The following is a 25,984-nucleotide window of genomic DNA, read 5'->3' as shown; positions in this document are numbered from 1 at the left end:
GGCTTGCTCAAATGATCTCTGTGGCTTGTAGTGGTTAAGGTCATGTACATGATCTCTATTTATTATATATGTAGCAATTTATGGCTCCCTCTAAATTGTATGAACAAAAGAGGGTTTGGTGTTTTCAAGCATGCAAACACCTTACACGAACAAGAAAGATGCGCCACGTGTTTGTGTGTTCATCGAATGGGAACGTGGTCGGGACAATGCCTGCCGGAGGCGGGCTGTTGATGTTACAGGATGTCAGCCGTCTGCCCCGTTATCGGAGCCGCACACCGCAAATATAGGTCAGTCACCAATCAAATGATTTCGCCCCTGTACGCTCTCATGCAAATGGATGTTTATGCTAAACATCCATCCGCAATGCGGCGGTGGCGGGCATTCGCTGGCCCGGTGGGCGACGTTAGACGGCTCGCTAAGCAGTGTATTTACGCTGCTTAGCGAGTCAATGTGAATCGGGCTCTTTGTATGAGTGAACATTTCTACCTGTGTCTTAAGCAAAGCAAAAGCATCTTCAGCCAGTTAGGTGCATTAGGCCCTTTGTGGGGGAAATCTATTTGATTTGAAAAAACAAAAGTAAAAAATGGCTAACCTACAGGAAATGGCAGCAGGTGAGACCTAGCTGCTGTGCATAGAAATACCTTGGCAATCTATAGAAATTCCAGTGCAATACACTAGACCAAAAAAACACAATGGGGAGGGATTCAATTAGCTGCTGTACGATACCACAGACTAACTGATCCCACAGGGCTATTCAATTAGCCCCCATGTGGGCAGTCATTGGGGATTTTATTTTACCAGCCTCTGACCGGTGGTAAAAGCTCTTGGGAGCAATCAGGACTCCCTGACCTGTTAGTGCAGGAATCAGTGTACTCTTCACAAGGCTGTGCGTTAACACTAGAAGTAAACCTGCCTGTCAGTAGAAGATGGGCGGCTAATTAAATTGCCGACTGCATTAAAGCCCAAGGTTAAACCTATTAATTACCCGTAGTAAAGTACTGCGGGTAATTGAATATCCCCTACACATATGTTTTGTTTGGTTTTTACTCATTAAGAAATTATCCTTCTGATTATTTAATGTACTTTTAAAAATAAATCTAAATGATAAACTATGCTGATAATAGAGGTCTCCTTGCAAAGAAGTGATTGCAAATTGTTTCGTAAGATTTAATGGATGCCTATTTACAGTATTCAACTGCCATGAGCAACCTAATGAACAATCTAAACTAGGGTTGGCCAAACCTGTCCTCCAGATCTACCAACCATGTGTCTCAGGCCACCTGTGGATCTATAGAAGGAATGAAAGCAGCAGGTTTGAAAATGTGACAGTTAGTAATGACTACAGCTGTGCACCAACTAGATGGATTGGAAACGTGGACCAGTGGTAGATCTCGAGGAACGGTTTGGCCACCCCTGATCTAAACCATCTACTTTGTTATATGGGAGGGGAATGAAATGTTTTTTCTACGTAAGGTTATGGGGGATAGGTGTGGCAGAAACAATAATAATAAAAATAAAAGAGATGTAAAGTAACATGACAAAGTTCTGACCCCCTCCTCCACTACTAATAGATTAGAGACTGAAAAGATTCCTTAGCTGAAGAACCCACCACCAAGAGCACCGCAGAGCGACACATCCAATACAGAGGAAGAGTACCACTACGTCATTACCTAGTATGAGATGTGCTGTCACTTAGACTGTAGGCGCTGTTTTCTCTGGTCAATGGCTTAGAACCTATAGGGACTTTCGTGTGATTCTCCATAGCGACAGGAGATTCCCTTTTCCCATCACATACGTGAGACTCCCGGTCACAAGTCCTGTCAGATATTAACCCCACATCACTGACGCTGTGCCACAGGGGTGCCACTTTCTCTTTAGGTGGGCCGGAGCGCGGAGAGGTGGCTGAAGCACCAGGCACGGCGGAGTTGACATGGTTGGTGCTGTAGGAAGTGGTGTCGATGCCGCTATCGGAGGATGTTCCTTGGATGTAGGTGTAGCTGTTCATCTCGGCGTCCAGCCGTTCCCCACTGTCATACCACTTGTCTTCACTGTGAGCACTGGAGGCATTGCTGGAGAGAGTGTTGGTGCTGGAGTGGCTGGAGTAATGGCTGTCAGTCTGTACAAAAGAAAGGTATTGTTCTTATATAACAAATAGCTGTTAAGATGAAAACAGCTATTAAGATTCAAAAACTGGAAAACATTCAGAATGTTGACATTTTATTATCAGTTATTTATATAATGTACACATTCTGCAAAGCTTTACAGATAATATTCAGAATTTGGTATCAGCCCCTACCCTAGTGTAACCCTATTAGTGTTCATTCTAGCACCCTTAACCTTTCAAAATCCAGGCAGTCCCCCTATCCTGTCTGCAGTGTCACGCTCCACTGTGGTGCTTGTAGCACAGTTCTATCTGTAATTCAGCAGAGTGTTACAGACCAATCTGTGCAGGTAGCACCACAGCAGAGAGTGACACCCCAGGAAGGAAAGGGGAGCTGCCTGGATTTTGAAAGGTGCAGGGTTCTAGAATGAACACTACCCTTATCACTACCATAAATGGTCCATACACACTGGGCGATTATGCTGTCATTGCTGGGAGGAAAGCGGCTCAGTGTGTACACTGAGCCGCTTTCCTCCTGTTCGGTGCTGTCAGCAGGGAGTGGGGTGGGGGGGGGGTGGGGGCAAGTAGATGAGTAAGCTTTTCCGACGATGATGCGGAGCAGCTATCAGCTCAAAGTCGCCCACTAGAGATCTAGAGATAAAATTGGACAGTAGCCAATCAACCAATCAGAACATATTTGTACTGTGGGGCAAGAACCATCAGCAATTTTAAAAAAATCAAGTATATTATAAACAAATATTTAATACTTTTAATTATGTTTAATTATTCCCATCTGTAATTAGGGGTGATTTGTACAGAGCATTTAGTCACACTCCAAACAGTTTTATTAGCGACAAAAACAACCTGCATGATCTAAGTAGTAGATAAACACACATTAATAGGCGGAAAACAAAAAATAAACCTAAAAACAAATTGCATAGAAATATGTAATAAATGCCAATCTGTATTTATATTTAAAGGTTTCAGAAAATGTCAGTTCTTATAAAACAAATATCTAAAGAAAATATTTACAGGACTGTAATGCGGCAGTCCTGTTTTTTCATACAGGAATTGTACGGACTGACTTTTATCCAATTATCATGAGATCCAATACATTTGATAATGTGTTAGGGTTCCTCATTGTTAGCTGGAATAGCACATCCTAAGAGGTTTTATATCGCCGATTGGTTGGGGGGGCGGGGGGGATATAAGTACCTAGCTGTATACCATTACTGCTGATCTTGGCCTCAAGTGGGACAAACCATATTGGTGGCGTAATGTTTGTAATAGCTTTCCCAATGACCATTAAATGATGACATCAGAACTTATATACAACTTATACATAATTACAAATAAATAACATTACTTGTATAACACACAGAGGGCAAAACTGACCTCTCCCAATCATAGGGACCATGGCCTCAAGCCTTCCATTGGCTTTTGGACACTAAGTAGGAATAACGTCACTATGGGGTTTATTTAATAAGATGGGCGTTCTATTGAAGAGGGGATGTCGCTATGGGCAACCAATCAGAATGTATTTAGCACATTCTAGACGATAATAGATCAAATCTGATTGGTGGCCAATAACAACATCCCATCTTCAATATAACTCCCATCTCATTAAATAAACCCTATGTGCCTGTATGCTGCTATAGCCTTAGTCCTATTCAATAACACTGGCTAGGCTTGTCCTATTGTTCTTTTCATTAAAACCATTGTTCAAATAAAATAAATTTAAATCATTTGTGCATTGTCTATTCCATTTCTATCCAATGCGCCTCGGTATGTTGTTGGCGCTCCAGCCAGAATTCTACTACAAAACTAATATTTTATTTTAAACGGTGCACTGTGAGGGAAGGAGATGAGACTGTACCTGTCCCTGCTTGTGGGGAGAGAGATGCAGCACGGGGTCCTGGCGGATAAGTCTTCCTGTGGGGCTGTCTCTGTATGATGGATGGACCTTAGACACAGCAGGCAGATGACACGTTGGCTCTGGAAAACAGAGAACTGTTTAAAGGCTTTTGTTCAAATTCTACAACAGCATGTTACTCTACCTGTGGGGAGTCATCAGCAAAACCCAAATTAGCATTTAAATGAGTTTTAAACATGCAGCAGAACAACCTTATAATGAAGGGTACGTAACCGATGAGAAGATGATCATGACAGAGTACAAAGAGGTGTCTGTCCGTAGTCATATATCCATGTAAAATGACAATTTGCATGAGAGTTTTCAAAATGAAAAAACATAACCAAATAAAGAGGATTACATAGCACACAATGGTTTGTCCGGATTACACAGCACATCACACTCTGGTTTGTCTGGATTACACAGCACATCACACACTGGTTTGTCTGGATTACACAGCACATCACACACTGGTTTGTCTGGATTACACAGCACATCACACAATGGTTTGCCCAGTTACATGGCCCATCACACACTGGTTTGCCCGGTTACACGGCCCATCACACAATGGTTCGCCTGGTTACACGGCCCACCACACAATGGTTTGCCCGGTTACATGGCCCATCACACACTGGTTTGCCCGGTTACATGGCCCACCACACACTGGTTTGCCCGGTTACACGGCACATCACACAATGGTTTGTCCGGATTACACAGCACATCACACAATGGTTCGCCCGGTTACATGGCCCACCACACCATTGTGTGATGTACTATGTAACCGGCAAACCATTATTTGCCCAGTCTTGCACCCGTGAGCATGGATATAGCTGTACGCATTAACCTATGGAACACTCTTCCTTCTCCTCTTAAACTCTTAAAAAAAGGTCGATATGGACATGGTTAACACTCAAAAAAATTGACAGGAATTTTTCACACTGTATAAGTGTACCGCGTCCCCTTGCATGGCTTGCCACACTATCATTGTCTCACTCTACGCCCACATGGATAGTAAAGTATGAACCAAGTCGGTCTACACCCAAAAAAGTGATAAACTCATTTTGACCTTTTGAGTGTCTACCTTAAGATTATGTCAATCTTCTGTCAATGCCGACCTATTGACCTAGACATTGTCGAGCCAGGCATACCTGCTATGTGGGCAACAGCTAAACAGTAACCCGGTAACCAGTGGCACACTGTCAACATCCATCTTCCACTTTCACTAAATAAAAACTTTACTTTATTCATTTTCCTAAAATACAGCTCAAGTTAGCCTGATCTAGAGTTTAAATTAATAAAGAGAACAGAAACCCAGTGATTATTTTGACTACATGTTGCGGTTAATGTGGGGGCAGATGTAACGTGCAGAGAGAGTTAAATTTGTGTGAGTTATTTTGTTTCTGTGCAGGGTAAATACTGGCTGCATTATTTTTACACTGCAATTTAGATTTCAGTTTCAACACACCCTACCCAAATCTAACTCTCTCTGCACATGTTACATCGGCCCCACCTGCAGTACATATGGTTTTGCCCATTTTGAGAACAAATTTGTACTGCGATCAGATATGAATAAGGGCCATGGAGTACCCTCTACATACATATATCTCATCTTATACAACCACACTAGCAAAAAGAGATCTGCATTGCTCCAAAACGCCAAATGTAGGTTCTACATGGTAAAGAAACAGGTATATACTGAGCATCTCTATAGCTACAAAATTGGGTATTTTGTCAATATTTTATGCAATGGCTCCATTCTGTTGGAGCATGCACACAATCACATTTACATTCTAAGAAACGACTAGGGTCTAGAAATGAATTCACTCGTCAGCTACAGAAAAACACATCTGCGAAAAAAAAAAAACACATTCTGTCCCTCTAAGAAATTACGAAGCAGTTTAATTGCTGGTTTGCCATGTGAGACATATACTAACTGAACAGATGGCTTCACAATCCAGAAATGGCCAGAGACGAATCTGCTGTTACTAAGCAACTCCTGATTTCAGAACATGAATCTAACTTCTTCAAGGTAGCGCTATACTGTATACTGTATGTATTATTTTCTATGCAACGATTCCGACTTGTTCTGCGTGAGATTTATTTATACAATTAAGGTATCTTGTATTTGTCTTCTCATCGCACTATAGGATTATGTTGCTCATTATTTGTAATTCGGCCAATGATGGCTCTTATGCCTATTAATAAATGCAAACACAGCATCTTATTAAATGTAATGGAAAACAGTAACTTAGATGGACGTGGCTGTGTGCAGCTCATATGCGCATACATACAGATGAAGTGGGCAGCATCCTTGGCCGGTGCTCACCAGATCCCTTGCACTGGCGAGCGCCGGCGATAGAAACTGGGATGCGTGTGCGTGCGTCCCAGTCTCACGGCGGCTGGGCAGCGTCTCCCTGCACGTCTCCACTTCAGGGAAACGCTGCCTAGTTCGGGGGGGGGGGGGGGGGGGGTGTCAGCGAAGCGAGGCAGGCTCCGTTTACAAAGGGGCGCACGAGCGTCTCATGCGCGCGCGCCCCTGGCGGGGCTGCCAATTCTATCGCCAGCACCTGCAAAGATGGAGCTCGTTCCATCTGTATGGAAACAACTTACAAATTACAAACTTACAACTATCCTCATCTCTTTCTCTTAAATTAGTCACAAACTTAAGAAAGATGAGGTTTAATAGGTTTAGGTGTGTATTACAAGGCTGTAACAACAAAGTAACAACATTCCCATGCTCCTAAGATGATAACACTGCTTTCCTTGCATACAAAAAACTGCTTTAGATGCAGTATGTTGTGCTGTAGCATAAAACTAGCTTATGATCAGCAATCGTATCGGCCATGTGGTGAAATATATTATATGAATAAGGACTGTTACCCAATACTGTTTACAACACAATACTGTAGAGAGTTCCCAGCTGACAATTGTGCTTGCCATATTGCTGCCTATATCAACTGTGCCCTTTTGTATTTTTTATTTATGCTGTCGCATTTCTGTATGCCTAAGACTGTGATAACTCATACAGGTGTTAATAAACTGCAGCATTTAAACCAGGCATGTCCAACCTGCGGCCTTCCAGCTGTTGTGAAACTACACATCCCAGCATGCCTTGCCATAGTTTTAGTATTCCCTAATAGCAAAACTGTGGCAAGGCATGATGGGACTTGTAGTTTCACAACAGCTAGAGGGCTGCATGTTGAACATGCTTGATTAAAATGATGCCTCTGAAACAAATGCATTTCTCCACACAGTCTCTCCCTACTTCTCATTTGTTTCTTTATGTAGTGCTGTTGATGTACTCTCACAGTACATGCGTCCTCATACACCCATCTTTTTTGTGTAGCTTATTCCTTTGCTGTGCACTTTTTCCTCCGTAGTGCTTTTTCTACATGTTAATGTCTTAGTTCGGGTATGGGTCAATGGGTTAGCCCAATTTACGTCGACATGCATTGTGTTGACCACTGAAGGTCTACAGGCCTTAGGCGGACACCTGAAATAGGTCGACATGGGCAAGTTTGACAGGGTAAGAAGGTAGACACAATCCTTTCTTGTTCTGAATGTCGACACAGTGCACTCTGCACACGATTTTATTCTTCCACCATGCCTTAGTGGATGGTAGGGCACGAAGTCCCGCCTATCGGCACATGTTGGTTCAAAGGAAAAAACGTGAAAAATTCACGTAGACTTTTTGACTGTCGACATTACCATTGTCAACCTAATGCATAAACTGTTTTCGGTCCTTTTGCATTCAATGTATCTCATGTGATCCTAGCAGGGCTAACGGGCTGGAACAAATATTCACGGCAGCCCGTAGGTACGGCAGCTAGTAATACGGATTTCTTCAGCCAATGGAGGGAGAATGCAGAAAGCTAAACAAGATGTTACCATTTACCAAGCTGATCTATCTCTGTCACTCCAGGTGGGGCCGCATCTAATAAGGAGGAACAGAAATATATGCATGCAATGCAGTCCTACACCGCCTGCTGTTTTATTATACAGCTAATATTTTACACCAGCTGACACTTTCATTGTTCAATGTAATGTAATGAAATGTAAATTCCATAGAAAGGCATTTGACAGAGGTGGTTTAAATATTTGATTGGTAAAGTCTAGATGCAGGTCTAACAATATTTGCATGTATACAAATAATGAACGAATAAGGAGGTGATTCCAGCTTTATCATTTGATATCTCAATAGAAAATAAGGACATCTTTGCAAATTTGCTGTGTGTGTATAAATAAATAAAATATACAAAACACTAATAAATTGCACTGCCCAGTGAATAAAATAATAACAGTGCAAAGACTGTCCTATCTGTGCTTGCCTTTTCAAAGAGTAACCAGCTTGAAAAATTGAATATTAGAGTACCAATAACTAAGTAATCCCTATCTTTATTCCTTCTAGTACCTAAATGAGGAGAGAACACATTCTTGAATTATAACACAGATGTCCTAATAAGGGTGGTCAATCCCAGGATTGGCAGGATCTCAATTCCAGGATTGGAGTATCCAATCCCAGGATTAGGCTGTGCATGCTGGGCAGCATCTGAGCACTCGTTCAGACGCTGGCCACACCCCCGGACACGTCTGCCAATCGCTCTGCTGCCGCACGCCTGGCCTGCTCCCCGGCTTTACCGCCTGCCGGACCAACTGACCATGTAATTGTAGGTGGCAGTTGGTTGGGAGGCATGGCCTCTTTTTTTTTTTTTTTTTTAATTAGGGATACCAATCCAGTGATTGAGCATTTTTCAAACCCAAATCATGGGATTTAAAAAAATGCCCCGGGATTGGCATTCCTAGTTCTAATGCAGGGGTTCTCAAACTATTTTGCCCAGGGACCCCATCAGCCAATACATTTGCTAAAACTGCTGTGAAGGCTTTGGGGATGGCAGGGAGGCAGTGGCAGAGAGGGGGAGGCAAAGAATGACAGTGAAAGGCAGAGAGGTAGAGGGTGGCCCACTATGAATATCTGCACATACAGGAGGAAGCAAGGAGTGTAGCCTGCTGGTTGCAGCAGGACAGGAGAAGCAGAGCTGCCTGATGACTACACAGATCTCTAAGGGGTCAGTACCAACAGTTTGAGAGCAGCTGTTCTAATGAAACCGGTAGTTTTGGACTTGTAACGTATTGGACAGGAATTCAGTTCTCTCCTAGATTTCATTTGTATCGGTTCTGTATGTTAACCAGATGATAACCCTGAGGATAACCTAATCCATCTTCAACATTATCGAAGCAATAAAATGGATGTGAGCCTAGTTCTAGGTAACAAATGGTCAATAATCGAACATCTTCCAGCCTGGCAATTGCGTGCGGCGTATAGGATTGTTGAGGTGAAGCATTTCATTCTAGGGCACCTCTCGCTCACCAGCTATAATTACCTATTTGGTCAGTAACATTGTCATCGCTCCTCTGCCAGCTGGGTGTGGACTTCCCACTGGCCAACATGTCCGGTTGGGTGTTCTGTCTGTCGATAGAAGCTGGTGATCTACGGCCAACTCCGAACCTGTATAAAAGGAAACATGATTATGAAGATAAAGATATACATAGTGGGATACAGTAGCAAACAATGAGCTCTTTACCCTGTAGAATTGCCTTTGGAGCCATGGGTCTAACAAGTTCCTACACGGAATATGTTATTACAAGCAAAAAAACGGTCGGTGTGCTTAGTTTTAATGTATAATTGCAGTGGAGATTTATCAATGCATGAAGACGGAGTGAAGACAGACAAAGGGGCGTCGTTGGGATTGACTTAGTAAATTGCAAAGCTCACAGCTGACCAAGACGACGCCCCAGGGAATATACTCCCCACCGCCGCCCCATCCCCCCCCCCACACCGCAACCATGCGAAGGGATGTTAGGAAGACACATCCCCTCACATGTGACCGCAGCAGGAGAAACCATTCGATGGTCGATGACCATCGAATGATTTCTCCTGCCTTCGCAAATATAAGTCAGTTGAGACCGACTTATATTTGAGGGCTCCGGGACGAAGACAGGGCAGGCGGTCAGCCGCCCACCCGAGTACCCATGGGTATGCCCAGCTCCACCACCGCCACTGATCCTCCCTCCCCACTGCGGGTTTGCAAGTGGGCAGAAATGTGCATGTGCAAACCCGGACCATCTGGGCAGGGGCCGAATTCGGTTCACTTAGTGAACCCGAATCGGCATCAAAGTACCTACCTACCTACCTGCCTGTAAAATGACAGAAGCTGATTGGCTGTTATTTTAGCTCTGCCCAAACTTTGATCAATCTTTTCTCATCGAGGAAAATCGGGGCGGCGTCACAGTATTTTGTTAGCATTATAATTTTATGTTCCTGTACTTGCAGAACGTGTTCTTGATTATGGTCTATTAGAATTGCTCTTATATAAACTGCATCCTGTATAAGTACTTTTATATCTTAATATTCATAACTTTTATTCATGTGATTGGAATGGATGGCACTTTAAAAATACATCATCCTCACAGATTCAAGCTAGCATTGTTTGCCAATGTATATTCTATAGAAACAAAGCCTAACAGAGATCATATAAGTATTTCATTCCTTTATGCTTCTTTCAGTTTTAAGTGCGTTCATTTTCTCTGTCTATTCTGCAGATTTACATAATGAACGCTCTAAATGTCTGTACTGTGTCATGTCAACCACCAAGGCAGTCAACAGCAAAGAGAGAGTGTAGCACCGAGCCTCCTGTAGGAAATAAACAAGTCATTATCACCAGGAGCACAAGACATTCACACAGTCTCGTCTGCCTGGGCTCTGTGATCTGACACTCATTAGATAAAAGGGAACACTGCTGTGATCTCGGATCTCTACACGTCCCAACCTTTACAGTCTGAGAGTCTTCCGTTCACAAATTACTATGCACATCATTAACGATGGAGCATTCATGTTAAGAAGATTTAACCCATGGCCACATATGAACATAAGTGTCCATTGCTTGCCATTATTACACAGGATACCAGTAAAGTTGATGTTGTTTATTCATATTATTTCAAGCAAAATGAAAGATCATATATGCAATGCAATAAAAACAGAATATACACAAAGGATTCAATCATTCTGGAAGGTTTACAGAAGACAATTTTCTGACCAAAGTTGTCTACCAAATACCGAACATATCCTGTGACCTCTACCACGGTATAGCAGATTCTACAGGCCCGACTGAGTTTCACCAACGCTTTTCATATTGGATCAACTTTTATTATTAGACCAATTTAAATATATCATTTTAAATGCTTAAAATATATTGAGATTTGTAGTTTGATTGACAGTCAAAACACATATGATTGACACGTATTAGGTTGACATGACAATGATTAACACACGTACAGTATAAAGGGATAGGGATACCCCTGTGGCTGAGCAGCGCTCCAAAACACTCTCAAGGTGAGCGCAGTACACCCCACCCGCAACCTACACGTACAGTATGGTCGACACAAGATTTTTTTTTTAAAATAAAATGACACCCACTTATGTTGACCCTTTTTGTATCCATTATTCCATGTCAACCTTTAGTATTGGTCAACTATTTCACTGTGAACTGTTCCACATGCACCTAATGACCCTGTCAGCCTATGCCGCGTCGACTGCAGGGGGTGGACCTAATGACTATTGACATAATAATCCATTCCCATAAACAATCTACAGTAGCTCTAAAATGAAGAAATGTATTAAGAATAGTTAAAGAACTGAAAGATTACATAAAATTAAGTTCATCCTACTGAAATGAGTGGCACAAGGGGCAACTAAATTTTGCTTATAGACACTCACTGCTTGTCCAAACTGTGGGTAAATTTGCTGCAATGTACCTTTATCCCCTTTACTGGGAAACTGGTTGCTATACGGTATGTCTATTTTAATAATAATATAACAAAACTGAATTATTATTTTTTCAATTGTCAACTGCGCTGATCTGGGCACAACACAAGGGCTTGTAGCCAAACACAGTCAAACTGGCACCAGTGCAATGCCACTTAGTAGGTAACAGTCTAACAGCTTTAGTACTAGATGACAGTCAGAGGAAAGCAGTAGAGGAGAGGAGTTACCAATGGGTAAGAACAACACTTATCCAGAATAATTCCAAAGAACTTCATTGTAGACGAAGCCTTTGATTGCCAAAAATGAAAATGCCAATTAAAATTAAAGCCCACCCAAATGGGACTTCTTAAAACAAAACTCTGGAAAATGCTACGAATCAAACTCCTGAATGTCACTAGAACTACTGTATAGGCATGTATTGAAAGTCTGCAAGCCCAAAGGGCTTGTGGTTCACAATTAAGACATGGAGGAATGACATACCCTTCAGGCATGGATTTCTGCCTGCGGTGGGAGCCTCCAATCGTGCTGGGATCACTGGATGTGGAAATATTGCTAGGAGAGTTACGGCATTGCGGAGATCGGCCCATAGCGACAGATGAAACAGAGACATACATCTCTGACCCTGGAGACAGCCTTATTTAAACCAAATAAAATATATTTATTGTACATAGTATGTTATTTCTTCCCCAATTATAAAGAGCTGGCAGCGCGTATCTAAATAAAATTCTTAATGAAGTAAAAAGGTGGTCAAGTGGAAGTTGATCCAAAATGAAAAAAAAAAAAAAGTAGTACAATTTGCTACCACATCCAGGTGAGGAAACAGAGGGTTAAATGCTTCACAAAACCTTCTCCTAAGTTGTTTCCATTACCACACTGCCCAGCAAAATTCCACACAATGTTAAATAGGAAGTGTTTCAATGTCAGAGATCTATATAGCATGGTGTAAGAAAGTAAAAAAGTCAACGTATTCCAATATTTATGCCATTCCCCAATATCTATGCCTCAAATTAGGGCAGGCTCCAGAGAAGGGGTCACAGTTCAAAATTCAAATAGGGGAGCCACACCCACTGCTATTCCAAACTGAATTACGGGCAGTGGGTGTGGCTCCCCTATTTGAATTCTGAACTGCACTGCAGCCCCACCCCTAAATCTGCCACTGTTCAACATGCAACCAGTCTTGTCTGCCTTCATTAAAGAGACACGATCTCACCTCTTGTTCTCCAGAGGGCGCCCATCACTTGAAATGCTCCTTGGAATGTTTGCAGAACGTTCTGGTGTCTGTATTTTCCCCTCTCCCTTTACAGAAGAGACTCTCGATGAGGCTGGACTCTGGAGCTGAGAGGGAATTTGTCTCAATTGTGCAGTCTCCCCTTTTGCCGCATTTCTTTGCCACTTGTTGTTATTCCTGAATGGGAATTTCAGCTCATATGGGATGCCCTCATTCATTTTATACTCTACTGTAGGCATGCGATATATCTCTGAGCAACCTCTAAAAGAGAAGACTTTAGTTAGAGGCTGATATCCGTCCAATGTACGACATCTTATCATTTACCAAGATCTATGTTAGTCACACTTGCCAACATTTTATGGCAGCCTACCGGGAAATACTCAAAGCAGGTATTGGTGGACGAGTGCATGACAGTGCAACACAGACCCGCCTCCATCACTACTACGACTTGCAGCATTGGTCAATGAGTCTACGATGAGGCAGTTCCCCACAAATCACATCAAGTACCTGGACCTCTCACTGTAATGCAGAAGTGGATATTGAAGGCTGTTCGACTCTCTTGGGAGTGTGGGAAACCACCCTATAGATTGTAAGCTTGTTAGTCAAAAGTCTGATACTCATAGGGTGATTCTGCTTAGCATGAGTGCTAAGCGATGTTGGGCAGACAAGTTCCCCGGTGGCTAGAGAGTCCATACACATAGTGACGTGTGGTATGGGCGATCTGTGCTGAATCAGGGGTAGATGTATGAAGCTGTGATAAGGAAATAGACTTAATCCAGAGGGAAGTGCCCCATGGCAACCAATCAGCACTGAAGGAACACCTAGAATTTGCATAATATAAAATGATACAGAGCAGCTGATTGGTTGCCATGGGCCACTTCTCCTCTGGCTCACTGCTCCTCCCTTATCACTGCTTCATACATCTACCTCTCAGTTTTCTTTATGCACATGCTAGGCTATCTAGATTTTGACTGCATGTGCTAAAGATCTCAACGAACATGACAAGCACCATGCATAGCCATGGGGTATGTACACAAAGCAATGGGTGCTTCATTTTTAAGCGATCTAGACAGATCCCTAAGAAAATATGGAAAAATCGCCCAATGAGTATTCCCCTAATAGAGCGTACACACACAAAAAAAAAATCTAAATTGAATGCTTTTAGCAGCATTTGATGCAGATTCGATCCTGATGCACGCTCCCGTGTAGTATGAATCAAGTAGAAATATAGTCTTAGGGGGCAAGACTATACAGTACCGATCTGTACTATATAGTCCAAATCAAATGCATTTTGCATACCGTTCAATTAGATCCCAATCGAATCGGGATCTAATCCAAGCAAAATCACCCCATGTGTACCCACTATAAGAGATTCAGCAGGACCTCATCTAAATTCACTTGGATAGGATTGGGAGAAGGCGGAGGGGATGGCGAAGTGTTTATATAGTATGTAACGGATTACATTTATACTGTACACATTATTAGGGTTTGATGAAGTCTAGGATGGCATTAGTAAAGAGAAAGGAAGGGTCTTCTTATGTAGACACACTCAGTAACAAAAATGTTTTAATACTTTGCTTTTATTATTTTATAGTTACAATTACGTACCCCTTCTTATTCAGTAGAGAACAGCAAAATATGCAAAACAACAACTTAATCACAATAAAGAAACATAAATACATAACAGACATTACATGTAAAACCGCCTAACCACATGGTTTCGAACCACTATAATACAACAGTGTATGGGACACGTAACATTGTTGCAACAGTTTCCTCCAATCAAGAGAGTCAGATTGTTAAAAAAAAAAAATTGTGATTAAACACATATGCACATAATGAATGATGTTAAATGTTTCCTATATCCTATAAAAAGGAACCAGTTGCTTAAAAAACTATATACTGTATACAGAGACTAATGAGTCCATATGTGTTTCGGATTGTACTATCATCTAGATGAATTTATCATCATCATAACAACTAATAATCAGAAATCACTAAAACACTGCTCACATATCAGTGTGTACCAGACATCTGTATAATAATTGTGGTTTGGTCACAGTTTCTGTAAATCCGTGGATGGCACATTAAGCACAGACTAATGCAATGGATTAAGCTTTTGTAACGATGGCATATGAAGGTGACTCGAATCTGTTAGTTCAGAAAAGTGGTCTAGACAAAATAATGGTGCTGGGAGCCAAATTGGCATTATAGTCTTGCAAAGAGAAGTTGCAAAAGTTTGTTAATGTTTTTACAAATTTTTTAAGTAGCAACAATCTGAAATGGATAATCGTGCTGCCAATTTTAAGAACAAAAATTATCATATGGGGGGATTAATTTGTATAGGCACAACACATTAATGAGGATCAGAAGGTGCAATTAAATACTACCTTTGACTGGACGAGAGTGCCACGGGCACCCACGTTTCTGACTGCAACCACTAGTTTAGACGGGTGTGATATAGGGCTCGGACAGAAGGGGATCCCGACAGTCAGTATCCCGACGTCGGGATCGACAGGGGGGGCGATCTCAAAGAAGCCCCTTGCGGGCTAGCTGCACTCGCCACGCTGCGGGCCCGGTGGCACGCCACAGGTTATATTCTCCCTCTGTGGGGGTTGTGGACCCCCACAAGGGAGAATAGCCCCTGTGTGTCTGGATCCCCCCCCCGTCAGAGCACCGAGCACCGGCAGTCGGGATCGTGAGGTCGGGATAGTAACTGTCGGGACATCATCCAGCACTCATTTAGACAGATCTAGCCGCTTTGCACAGCAAATCTGTTTTTGGGTGTGACAAGTGCAATAATTAATGGGTTTCCAATACAATGGAATTGCTCCATAGGGTGCCCAATAATTAGGGGCGCATAACAAAATAAATATTGAATAGTCTTCATAGAGCTTTTAGCTGATTCGATAAGGTAACAGGACCTCCCACATGTGTAATGTTCTCAAATTCATTGGAATTTCCCACCAGGCAGGCCAATGACAGTCATAAGACTGAGCCTCATATCAGTCAGGGTTTATACACGAAGACGGGAGTTCTATTTCAGATGGGATGTTGCTATGGGCAACGAATCAGATTCTATTATCTTCTACAACACAGGTTTCTCAAACTCGGTCCTCAGGACCACACACAGTGCATGTTTGCCAGATCTCCTCACAGAATCACAACTTAAATAATTAGCTCCACCTGTGGATCTTTTGAAATGTGTAAATGAGAAGTGAGTGCACCTGTTCACATGCTGGGTGACCAGGAAAATGTGAACTGTGTGGGGTCCTCAGGACCGAGTTTGAGAATCCCTGTTGTAGAAGGTGCTAAATAAAAAGAAGCACATTCTGATTGGTTGCTATGGGCAACATCCCATCTTCAGTAGAACTCCCATCTTAGCAAATAAACCCCATACTGTCCCAACTTGAGTTATCATGACATACACACACATATGTAAGAATACCATTCCTAGATCCATTGGGGACAAAAACATTCCCCCAGGAGGGATGGGGAAAAAAATAGGCTACTAGTTGATAAACTTAAAGGTTACCTCCAAACGAATTAATTTTTCCCCACTTAAAATCACAATACCAGGGGTTCATAAACACGGGCGTCAAGGCACCCCCGAAAAACTAGGTTTTAGGCATATCCCTGCTTGTGCACAGATGGTATCATCAAACTTACTAAGGTAGTAATTAAGTCAAATGTTCACAAGCATGGATATCCCTAAAATATGAACTGCTGGGATGCCTTGAGGACTGTTTTCGGGAACCCCTGCAATACACAATACTCGGAAATAAATTCTAATACTTGTATCTAAACCCTTGCATGAAAAAACTCTGTTGAAAGCTATGTTGCTGCTATAAAGGACCATTCTTAAGGTGCCCACAGACGCATCGATCCCTGCGTGCGTTCTGTGCTTAACTAGCACACATCGCATCGTATGCCTTGTGCATGCGATGTGCATACGATGCTATGCGATAAAAAGCTAGTACAAAAAGTATGTGCAGCACATACTTTTTGTACTGTGCGATGAGGTGCCGCGGGAGCGCGCACCCCATCGCATAGCATCGCCGGGATCGGTGCGTGTGTGGGCACCATTAGTAACATCAGAAGCCATGGAAGACAAAAAAAAAAAACTTCAGACTAGTTTATTGCCATGGATACAACTGCTGTTAATAAGGCAAAATCAGTATTGAGTTACTGAAAAAGACATTGTGTAATGTATGTTTATTACATCAGAAAAAGTGAAAATAAACTAGTCTTACAATTTTAATACATTACAAAACGTAACATATAGTGACTATTTCTATTTGTGGAGTCTGACCATAAGCGTATAAACGGTTTCCATAAATTTGAGATGATGTAATGGATAAAAAAAAACAGAATTAATACCTGCGTGGAATGCCTTCGTCATGAGGTGGGATGATGACAACTTTAACTGTTACCGATGTCCTGAGAAGGTCAATCATCTGCTCGTGGCTCAAAGTGGCCACTGCTACTTTACAAATTTCAACCAATCGGCTTCCTTGTCTTAAGCCGGCCTGCCAAGCATAGCCATAGGGTTCTACCTCTGCAACAATCCCTTCATAATTCACATGAAATCCGAGCTGCCCCAAACCATTCCTTCTCAGAGTCATTTCCACAGTTTCGCATCCTTTTGTAACAATCTGAAACGTAAATCCAAAAATAACGACTTAATAATGGACAAAAGTAATTCAATATTGAGGTATAAAGGCAAAAAAGGCATAAGAGGATGTAAAAAGCACTATTTGTATCAGCTTTAAAAAAAATCTTATATTAAAACTAATATATAAAATACACTGGCCTGCATAAGAACCATTATACATGTCCTAAAACAACTTTAAATTTAAGTCCATTAAGTATTTATTATAACAGGTATTAAAGTCTGTGGCACCTCCTGATCATTGGTCAGTTATTGTCTACCCCATCTGTCACCCCTGTGTGTCTGCCCCATTCGCTTTAAAAATGTAAGCTCTCTCACAAGCAGGGCCCTCTTCCCTAATGTTCTTTGCTGATGCAGCTATGTTTATGTACCCTTTATTTGTCCTCTATTGTATTCAACTGTTACGCTGGCCACATAACTGCTATGGATTGCAGCAGTGTGTGGCCATTCAAACTCCTTTTGAACCGCCGGGGACATTCCCGGGCTGCAGGATCGCATGTAGTCCTTTCACATACGATGTATCACATGCAACCTCGTTCACCAGCACCGGGAGGGGGGTTGGAGTCAGAGGTCGACCTCTGGATCCCATCCGATGCGCACAGGATCGCTCATCGGATTGGATGTCAAACACATCAGAATCAGGTCGAATCGGCCCAAATCTGACACGGTTTCCTGTTTTACTTATCCGTTTATGCATTCTGTAATTGGGCCATGCAAATCCCTTGTGGCGTCATGTAAATAATTAATAACAATTGTGAACGATATCTAGATAACATATGACATAAAGCAGTGGATCTCCACTCCAGTCCTCATGTAGCACAACAAGTCATGTTTTGAGGATGCCCAGGTGAGTTAATCAATTATCCCACCTACGTCCACACACACGGACATCCTCAAAACATAACCTGTTGGGAGAACTTGAGAGTTGAGATTGAGAACCAGTAAATTCTACAATTAACATTAGAAGATATCTGAAACCAGAAATACTTTACACAGCTTGATCTTACCTCCAGCCTCTTGACCATTTCTTTGATCTCATCAGTATTGGTGGTGTAGCTTCTTATAAACACACACTCCCCTCTCTCATAGAAAATTTTAACAGTTGTGTTGTTTGAGGTCCATCCTATAACATCTCGACTTGAGCAGTTAAATATAACCGTTTTTGTTTCATGGTCAATCAAAGCCAATATTTCATTGGAGATGCACAGTAGACACTCGATTTCCAGGGCATTGCTGAAATCTTCAACCTGGACGCTCCAGACAATTGCTCCGGTGCTGTACAGTTCAGCCCAAGAGTATGGCTTTGCCTTTTCTTTTTTCTTTGAAGCCAAGGAGATGAATGGAAACTTTCCAGAAGAATCAATAGAGGTATTGGTGACATTCTTTTCTGCAAGGTCTTTCAAATACTCCTGGTGGGTCCTCGTTGCCATGGCTCGAAACTTCTCCGACTTGTGAGCAGCATTCTCTGCATTAATAACTTTGGCTAAAAGGAAGTCCCTGAATACTGCAGATTTAGGAAAGTTAAAACTTTTTGGAATGGGTGGGCCGAAGGCAGGTACATCTCTTGATCTTGTAACAGCAACACTGCCATATGAAAAACGACAATTAATAGGAGATGCAACAAACCACTAAAACTTCTGAATCCTAACGTTTACATGTAGAGTATGTTGCAATGTTAACAAAACGGCCCCACAAAGGTCTTTTAAACAAAAAGAAGCAATTTTGTAACAAACCAAAATGGACAAACCTAGCAGAGTAGCACTTGGACCAAGTCCAGCAAAACAATGTGCAGGTTTCAGGAGAGGGGGAGAGAGAGAGAGGGGGGGAGGGAGAGAGAGAGGATAAGAGGGAGAGAGAGGGAGGCAGGGAGGGTGAGAGAGGGAGGGTGATAGGGAAGGGGAGAGAGAGAGAGAGAGAGAGACACACAGACAGACAGACATGGAAAAAACGCAACAGTTATCAGCCATTGTTTTTGGGTGCTCAATTTCAAATCAGGTCGCTCTTGGTCACGAGCATTACAGAAGATACCAAACCATGCAGCTATGTTTATGCACCCTGTACTTGTCCTCTATTGTACTCAACTGATGTATCGCAGCAGCGTATAGGCCACCTAACCCTCCTTGAGCCGCCCCGGGACCTCCCCGGGCAGCAGGATTGCATGCGGTCCTTTCACATGTATTGCATGCAACCCGGTTACCCGCCACAGGGAGAGGGGTTTGAGGGGGGCGCGGGCCCGTGCATTGGATCAGATGTAAACACACATCCGATTTGGGCCGATATCTCGTCTCGGTGCTATGCTACAGTGTTTTCCAGGAAAAAACTAACGTCCATTTTTAATGCAGATACAACAGGAAAAATGTGAACGTTACAATTGAAATTTAGATAAAGCAGCACTCACTCATGAAATAAAGGCATATCATTTGAATCAGCAGAAGCTGCTTATGCATCCCATTTACTATGTTTTACAATTAAGACACATCTTAATGAAAAAAGTCACAAAACAGACGCCTGGTCACACAGAGTTCACACATTATGTATAACGCGGCTTGCGTCGTATGAAGGATAGAGGTCTGTGGACACATACAGTATGTACATCTGAACATCTCATTAGTGATTGTGTAAACCTTTAGGAAACAAAGACAGCTTTACTTAGTAAAAGTGGTAACAGTTCTATTTAAATAAACCACACACACACACACACACACACACACACACACACACAATAGTCTATCCTTTACAGTGGCAGCTAGTACTGGTAGTCTGTACCAAATTACAAGGCAAATATGTCACTTCTAGATGTGAAAAAGGTCTGCACGGAAGACCATATCTAATACTGCAATATTTCTACCAGAGCCTGGTAGCAAACAGTTAAAGCAGCTGATCTCTCTCCACTGCACAGTGCTATGCAAAGTGTCCATGCACTGGGGGAATCGTACCTGTAATAGACGGAGTCCGTACACGGGTTGTGAGCTCTTACGATCACGAAGACATGTTGGAAATGAGAGCGGATGTTCTTGGGGCTGAACGGCTGGGCTCCAGGCTCTTGAAACACTATTGTCACAATATCGTTTCCGATGTGACGCTTCCTCAGCAGCTGCAATTAAAGAAAATCACAGCTTTAGACATTTAGGCGACACAATAGATGGGCCTCCTAAACTCTCTTCAAGCAAAAGGAAATGTTACAGTGTTTTATTCAGGAAAGCAGAAGATCACCACGACTGGAACGGAAATATAGACATTTTGTGTTCTTATTTGTGACATACAGACAAAGATGTATTCTCCCGAGTAATATGTTAAAAGTCTGTTGCAGTCACTTGCGTTACATGTACAACGCGTGCAACATATGAGTTTAACATCTTAGGTATAAACACTGTACAAAAGGTCTCATTTTAACAAGTATCAAAACAAAAACAATGATAAATACCTTGGTGTACACAATTTAATTAAATAAGCAAACAATGAACAAATGCAAATATCTTACTTTTTCCCCACACTGGAACATATGCAAATATTATGCCTGAAAAAACAGTACTTTGACTTTTGACACCCCCAAAACAAGTAATTGATGATGACAATACCATCTTATCATTCATTCCTTCTACAAGTCCAAAAGTTACAAATATGGCTTTCACCATCTGTATAACAAAACCTGAATCTTAACCCTTTTTTCAGCAAACCTGGCATACAATAAGGGGGGTATTCAATCCCCGCCGCTATTTCCGAGGGGAGAAATAGCGACGACGATGCTGTCTTTACGGACATCATTGAAGCGGCATCTCGTCAGAACGAACCCGACTTTAAAAGCAGTTGGGACTGTTTTGCCGAAAACTGATGTGTATAGTGGAGATCACAGGCGGATCTCGACAATCCACAGCCGTTTTCCCATACACGCCCCTTTTTCGGCGATCGGCAGGCCGGACATTGAATCCGGTCTGCCGAAAAACAGGCGAGCAGACCGTAAACGTGCCAGGGTCCCGACTGTCAGGACGTACCGACATTTAGGACCTGAGATTGAATACCCTCCTAAATCTGACATGTAGCCATGGAGTGACCACAATAGTAACAAATTCAAAAAGAATTTACAACATTTTTCCATATCCAGGTCCCTGACCTCCTTTGATGCATGAAGGCACAGCAGTGTTTGTCCATAAACATGTGAAAACACGCTGTATTAAATGAATAATGCATTTCTAACTTAACTCTAAAGGGCCCTCTTATCCTCCACCAGCAGTAAATTCTATTTATGAACATAAAGCAAGCAGCAGGGACCCAGACTTCCGTTCCTATGGCAACGTGTGCTGACAACCGCTTACTGTAGCGCACTTGTAATTATTTCTCTATGGAGCTGGCTGTTTTAACTGCTGTGGGATCTGCATAATTACCTATAATAAAGCATTATTTTATTGTCTTTTTTTCTAATAGGATGTTCATTGTTGGAAATGGCAGTATCGCAAGCCGAAATGGCACCCTTTTAACACTAGCAGTTTACAGATAGGAGAACATATGTTAAACATGTTCGATGCAGTTTCAAGATATCAATATCCTAAGGAATTGACATTTATTTCATGTAATGTGCTGATATAGTGCATTATTTTAAGTCTATTGTTTTCTCTGCCTGTCAGGAGGTCCCCAGGTTTGTAGTGTGTGGGGACAGGACAACCTGCAGCCAATAACGCCATCAGAATGTTTATAGCAGAGAATTACACATCTGGCCATGCTGATATTTTGGAAGGCAACTGCCTCTGCTCCTGTAGGAGGGTGTCAGGAGGAGCAGCATGAAATTAGGATGGGAATTCAGTCAAGTAGGGAGCAGATAGGCAGATGCTGCAAGCAGCAGCACAGAGCAATGATATGTAGCGCCTGTCACGGGAAGATTGTGGTGACAAACAGCTTCTATGTGAAACCAATGTAATACGTTCAACTTCTCTTTGTTTTGTTCCTACAATAAAGCATTTTAGAGCACACAGCTAAATGTCATTGTGATCTACTGAACAAATCAAATTTTATGTCCTTTGTTTTAGATAAGAGTTTTTATACAGTTTGTTGCTACTATATATATATATATATATATATATATATATATATATATATATATAGTAGCAATAAATCATGTTTTGCATGCATTTCACTGAATAAAGTTTTGTTGAATGTCGAGGCTTTAATAAAAAAAACTGACATTGCTTTAAATGATACGCGCAGGATTCAATTCACAACAAAGGACCAAATAAAAGTTAGAAGACCGGCTTCTCTTTTCTTTTGTTGCTTCTGTAAATATGAATGGGCTTTTAACTAGTAGCAAAATTATTAGCTTACATCAAAGGCCATTCTCCTTTGACTTGGTCACCGAAATATCATGATCAGATGATGTAAGCAATAGATGGAATAGATTCTCTGCATGCCAAGTAAATGTGTGATTGCTTTTTAAATGTAGGTGGAGGTAGATTTCCGTTTATCAATATTTCTTTGAGCCATCATAACTAACTCTTGTGTAAAGTTAATGTTTTTGCTTTCAAATAATGATACCGGTTATCAAGCCAGTGACACTGCATCACACTTGTCTACCTGACCCTCTCCATGAGGGAGAAAATGCTCTGTTTCTGGACTTCCCTGGTAATGTATGATTGTCATCACCTGTGGGGAGCTAGGTAAAGGTGTTTCACCACAGGTGATGGCAATTATACATTACCAGGGAAGTCCAGGAACAGAGCATTTTCTCCCTCATGGAGAGGGTCAGGTAGGCAAGTATGCACTGCATGCAATGCTTTTGGACTTCTGCATTCCAAATGAACATTTTCAATTCAAGTCTGGTTATTCTTCCAGTGCTGACCAGCTCAGGTATTTTATTTAGCTTGGAGGGACTGGACGAGTAATAATTAGTCCACCTGAGCTAATAAAAGTCCTTCATCAGCATGGTTTCTATAGCACAGATGGAAAGGAGCTGAACTGCCTAAATCGCATTACTAAGCTAAATGTTGTATTGTGCTTGATTGCATTTAACCCTATGAGTGCCAACATCTCAAAATAATGTCCAAAATATCTGATAAAAATGCCAGCATCGCTCACATTTGTTATATATATATTCAAATAAAACATTGTGTGTAAAAAAAGATTAGGTACTTGTTTCCTAGCACGGCCACAATCGCGGGCATCGGGTGTAATTTTTAGTGGTCTGCGACGCGACCGACGCGATGCCCCCGATTTCCCATTGAAATGCATTGAAAAAAGTAAAAATCGCGTCGGTCGCATCGCAGGCGGCTAAAAAAGGCTTAAATGGTCCAGACGCGATGCCCCCGATTTCCCATAGGGAACAATGTTAAATGCCTCAATTTACCCAAATCATCATAGGGAACAATGGTAAATGGGCCAGAAACCCCCAAAAATACTCCTGAACAGTCAAATGGCCCCCCAAAATTATTTTACACCACCCCACGATCAACGTGAACCCGAAGCGTGGCGAGCGCTGCGAGCCCGCGAGGGGCGGCGGTACGCGTCCTCCGACCTTTTCATACCCCCACTATCCACGTCGGCGTGGAGTTGAGAACAGAATAGTGTGGGGAGCGCAGCGAGCCACCGAGCCCGAAGCGTGGCGAGCCCCGCGGATACCTTCACAGGTAAACGCGTCCCTTTGAGGGCTTCACAGGTATCCGCTGCGCTCGCCACACTATTCTATTCTCAACTCCACGCCGACGTGGATAGTGGGGGTATGAAAAGGTCGGAGGACGCGTACCGCCGCCGCTCGCCACGCTTCGGGTTCACGTTGATCGTGTGGTGGCGTAAACTAATTTTGGGGGGCCATTTCACTGTTCAGGGGTGTTTTTGGGGGGCTCTGGACCATTTACCATTGTTCCCTATGATGATTTGGGTAAATTGAGGCATTTAACATTGTTCCCTATGGGAAATCGCGGGCATCGCGTCGGTACCATCGCACCAGATTTTTTAGTGCCCGCGATGCCCCCGATTTTTACTAACGATGCCCACGATCATGATCGGTGTGGCCGTGCTAGTAAACAAGTACCAAAGATTATATTTCCTATATAAAGGTAAACATTAAAGGCCCTTATGATGAATAAATATGGTTATGTCAAATTCACTTGGCACTCAAAGGGTTAATGTTCCTATTATTTTGTGTTGTGTGGTAAGCGTAATGGGGAAGGATTGTATGTGTTTTGTACTGCAGTCCCATTGTGTGAACACGAATAAGGAACTGTATTAACAGATATGTTCTATGAAAGACCATGTTAAAATAACACACGTTGGCAAAGTTAACCCTATGAACACCCAACCGTGTGAGTGTCCATTCATAACCACAAAGTGTATCTGTGACAATAGATGGCGGCTTTTCTATATAGCGTAGCTGGTTCCATAGAATATACCGTAAGACACCTGGAATATTTTGACATCAATGACAGCTTATTTTGGGGTCTGTATAGCTATTAGGCAGAATAAGCAGACAATGAGGAATTTGGTGACCGGAGTCCCTTGTGAGCCGTTTGCTTCAGCTGAAACCATGCAAATTGCAAACAGGTTATTTTAGGAACTATCACTTGTTTCAAAATGCACATAAACCCCTCTGGAATATTGCACAATTTATAATAACAATAAATATATAGTAAAATAGTAAGTAAGGCTGAATAAAGACAATTCATCAAGTTCAACCTGTAATTTTTAAGTTTTAACTTGGAGCCAAGTACTAAATTTGTAGTCCGCTATTACCTTCATTAACTCGTAAGGTGATCTTTATACCTATAGATCTCTTTATAACCATTCACGCCTACCTGACAATCTCCATGAGGGACAAAATGCTCTGTTGTTGGACTTCCCTGGTAAAGACTTCCCAGCTAAAAACGCTAACTTATCCAGCACGTTTGAAACAGATCAGTATCCCTGCAAAAATTGCTTTCACTTTCTGTTATGACATCTTTTAGCACACAAAGGAGTAATTAGGTCCATCGAGTGGCCTCTTGGGATCAGCGGAGGTATTTGACCTCACCGAGTAGTTAGCCTTTTTTATATAGAGATAACCTTTTACATTCTTCTATGTTGGAAAAAGGTCAGGGAGAAGGATATGTCCAAAAGTGAGATATGCTTTATATAAGATTGGGAACCCACATCCTTAAATGCGGTTTAGAGTGCTAAAACGGTGTGCGAATGGGCAAAGGGGATTATGTAGGTGAATTCACCAAGCCTCTGACACTTAAGTTGCTGCAGGTGTGGGGACAGAAAGTCACATGACTGAACACAGAAAGTCACAT

The 25,984-nt window shown here is 42.1% G+C and overlaps 1 protein-coding gene across 5 annotated transcripts in view; it reads right to left on the bottom strand.

Annotated features, from left to right (window-relative positions):
* The window catches only part of SIPA1L1 (signal induced proliferation associated 1 like 1), a 205,250-nt gene that overhangs the window by 20,689 nt on the left and 158,577 nt on the right, over nt 1–25,984 (bottom strand). For 4 of the 5 annotated variants that reach the window (XM_083166408.1, XM_083166412.1, XM_083166409.1 and 1 more), the window contains 8 exons: nt 20,669–20,826; nt 18,740–19,316; nt 17,441–17,715; nt 13,043–13,321; nt 12,313–12,465; nt 9,392–9,516; nt 3,978–4,096; nt 1,671–2,116 (listed from right to left, as the gene is read on the bottom strand). In XM_083166408.1, the coding sequence (XP_083022534.1) occupies nt 1,671–2,116; nt 3,978–4,096; nt 9,392–9,516; nt 12,313–12,465; nt 13,043–13,321; nt 17,441–17,715; nt 18,740–19,316; nt 20,669–20,826 (2,132 nt within the window). The remainder of the gene's footprint in view (nt 1–1,670; nt 2,117–3,977; nt 4,097–9,391; nt 9,517–12,312; nt 12,466–13,042; nt 13,322–17,440; nt 17,716–18,739; nt 19,317–20,668; nt 20,827–25,984) is intronic. The other variant, XM_083166411.1, reaches the window with a different exon arrangement.

The sequence above is a fragment of the Crinia signifera genome, chromosome 12 (genome assembly GCF_055691185.1).
Source record: "Crinia signifera chromosome 12, ASM5569118v1, whole genome shotgun sequence".
In the NCBI taxonomy this organism is placed as follows: domain Eukaryota; kingdom Metazoa; phylum Chordata; class Amphibia; order Anura; family Myobatrachidae; genus Crinia; species Crinia signifera.
Note: the sequence above shows the minus strand (reverse complement) of the source record. Positions and strands in the feature narration are given on the sequence as shown.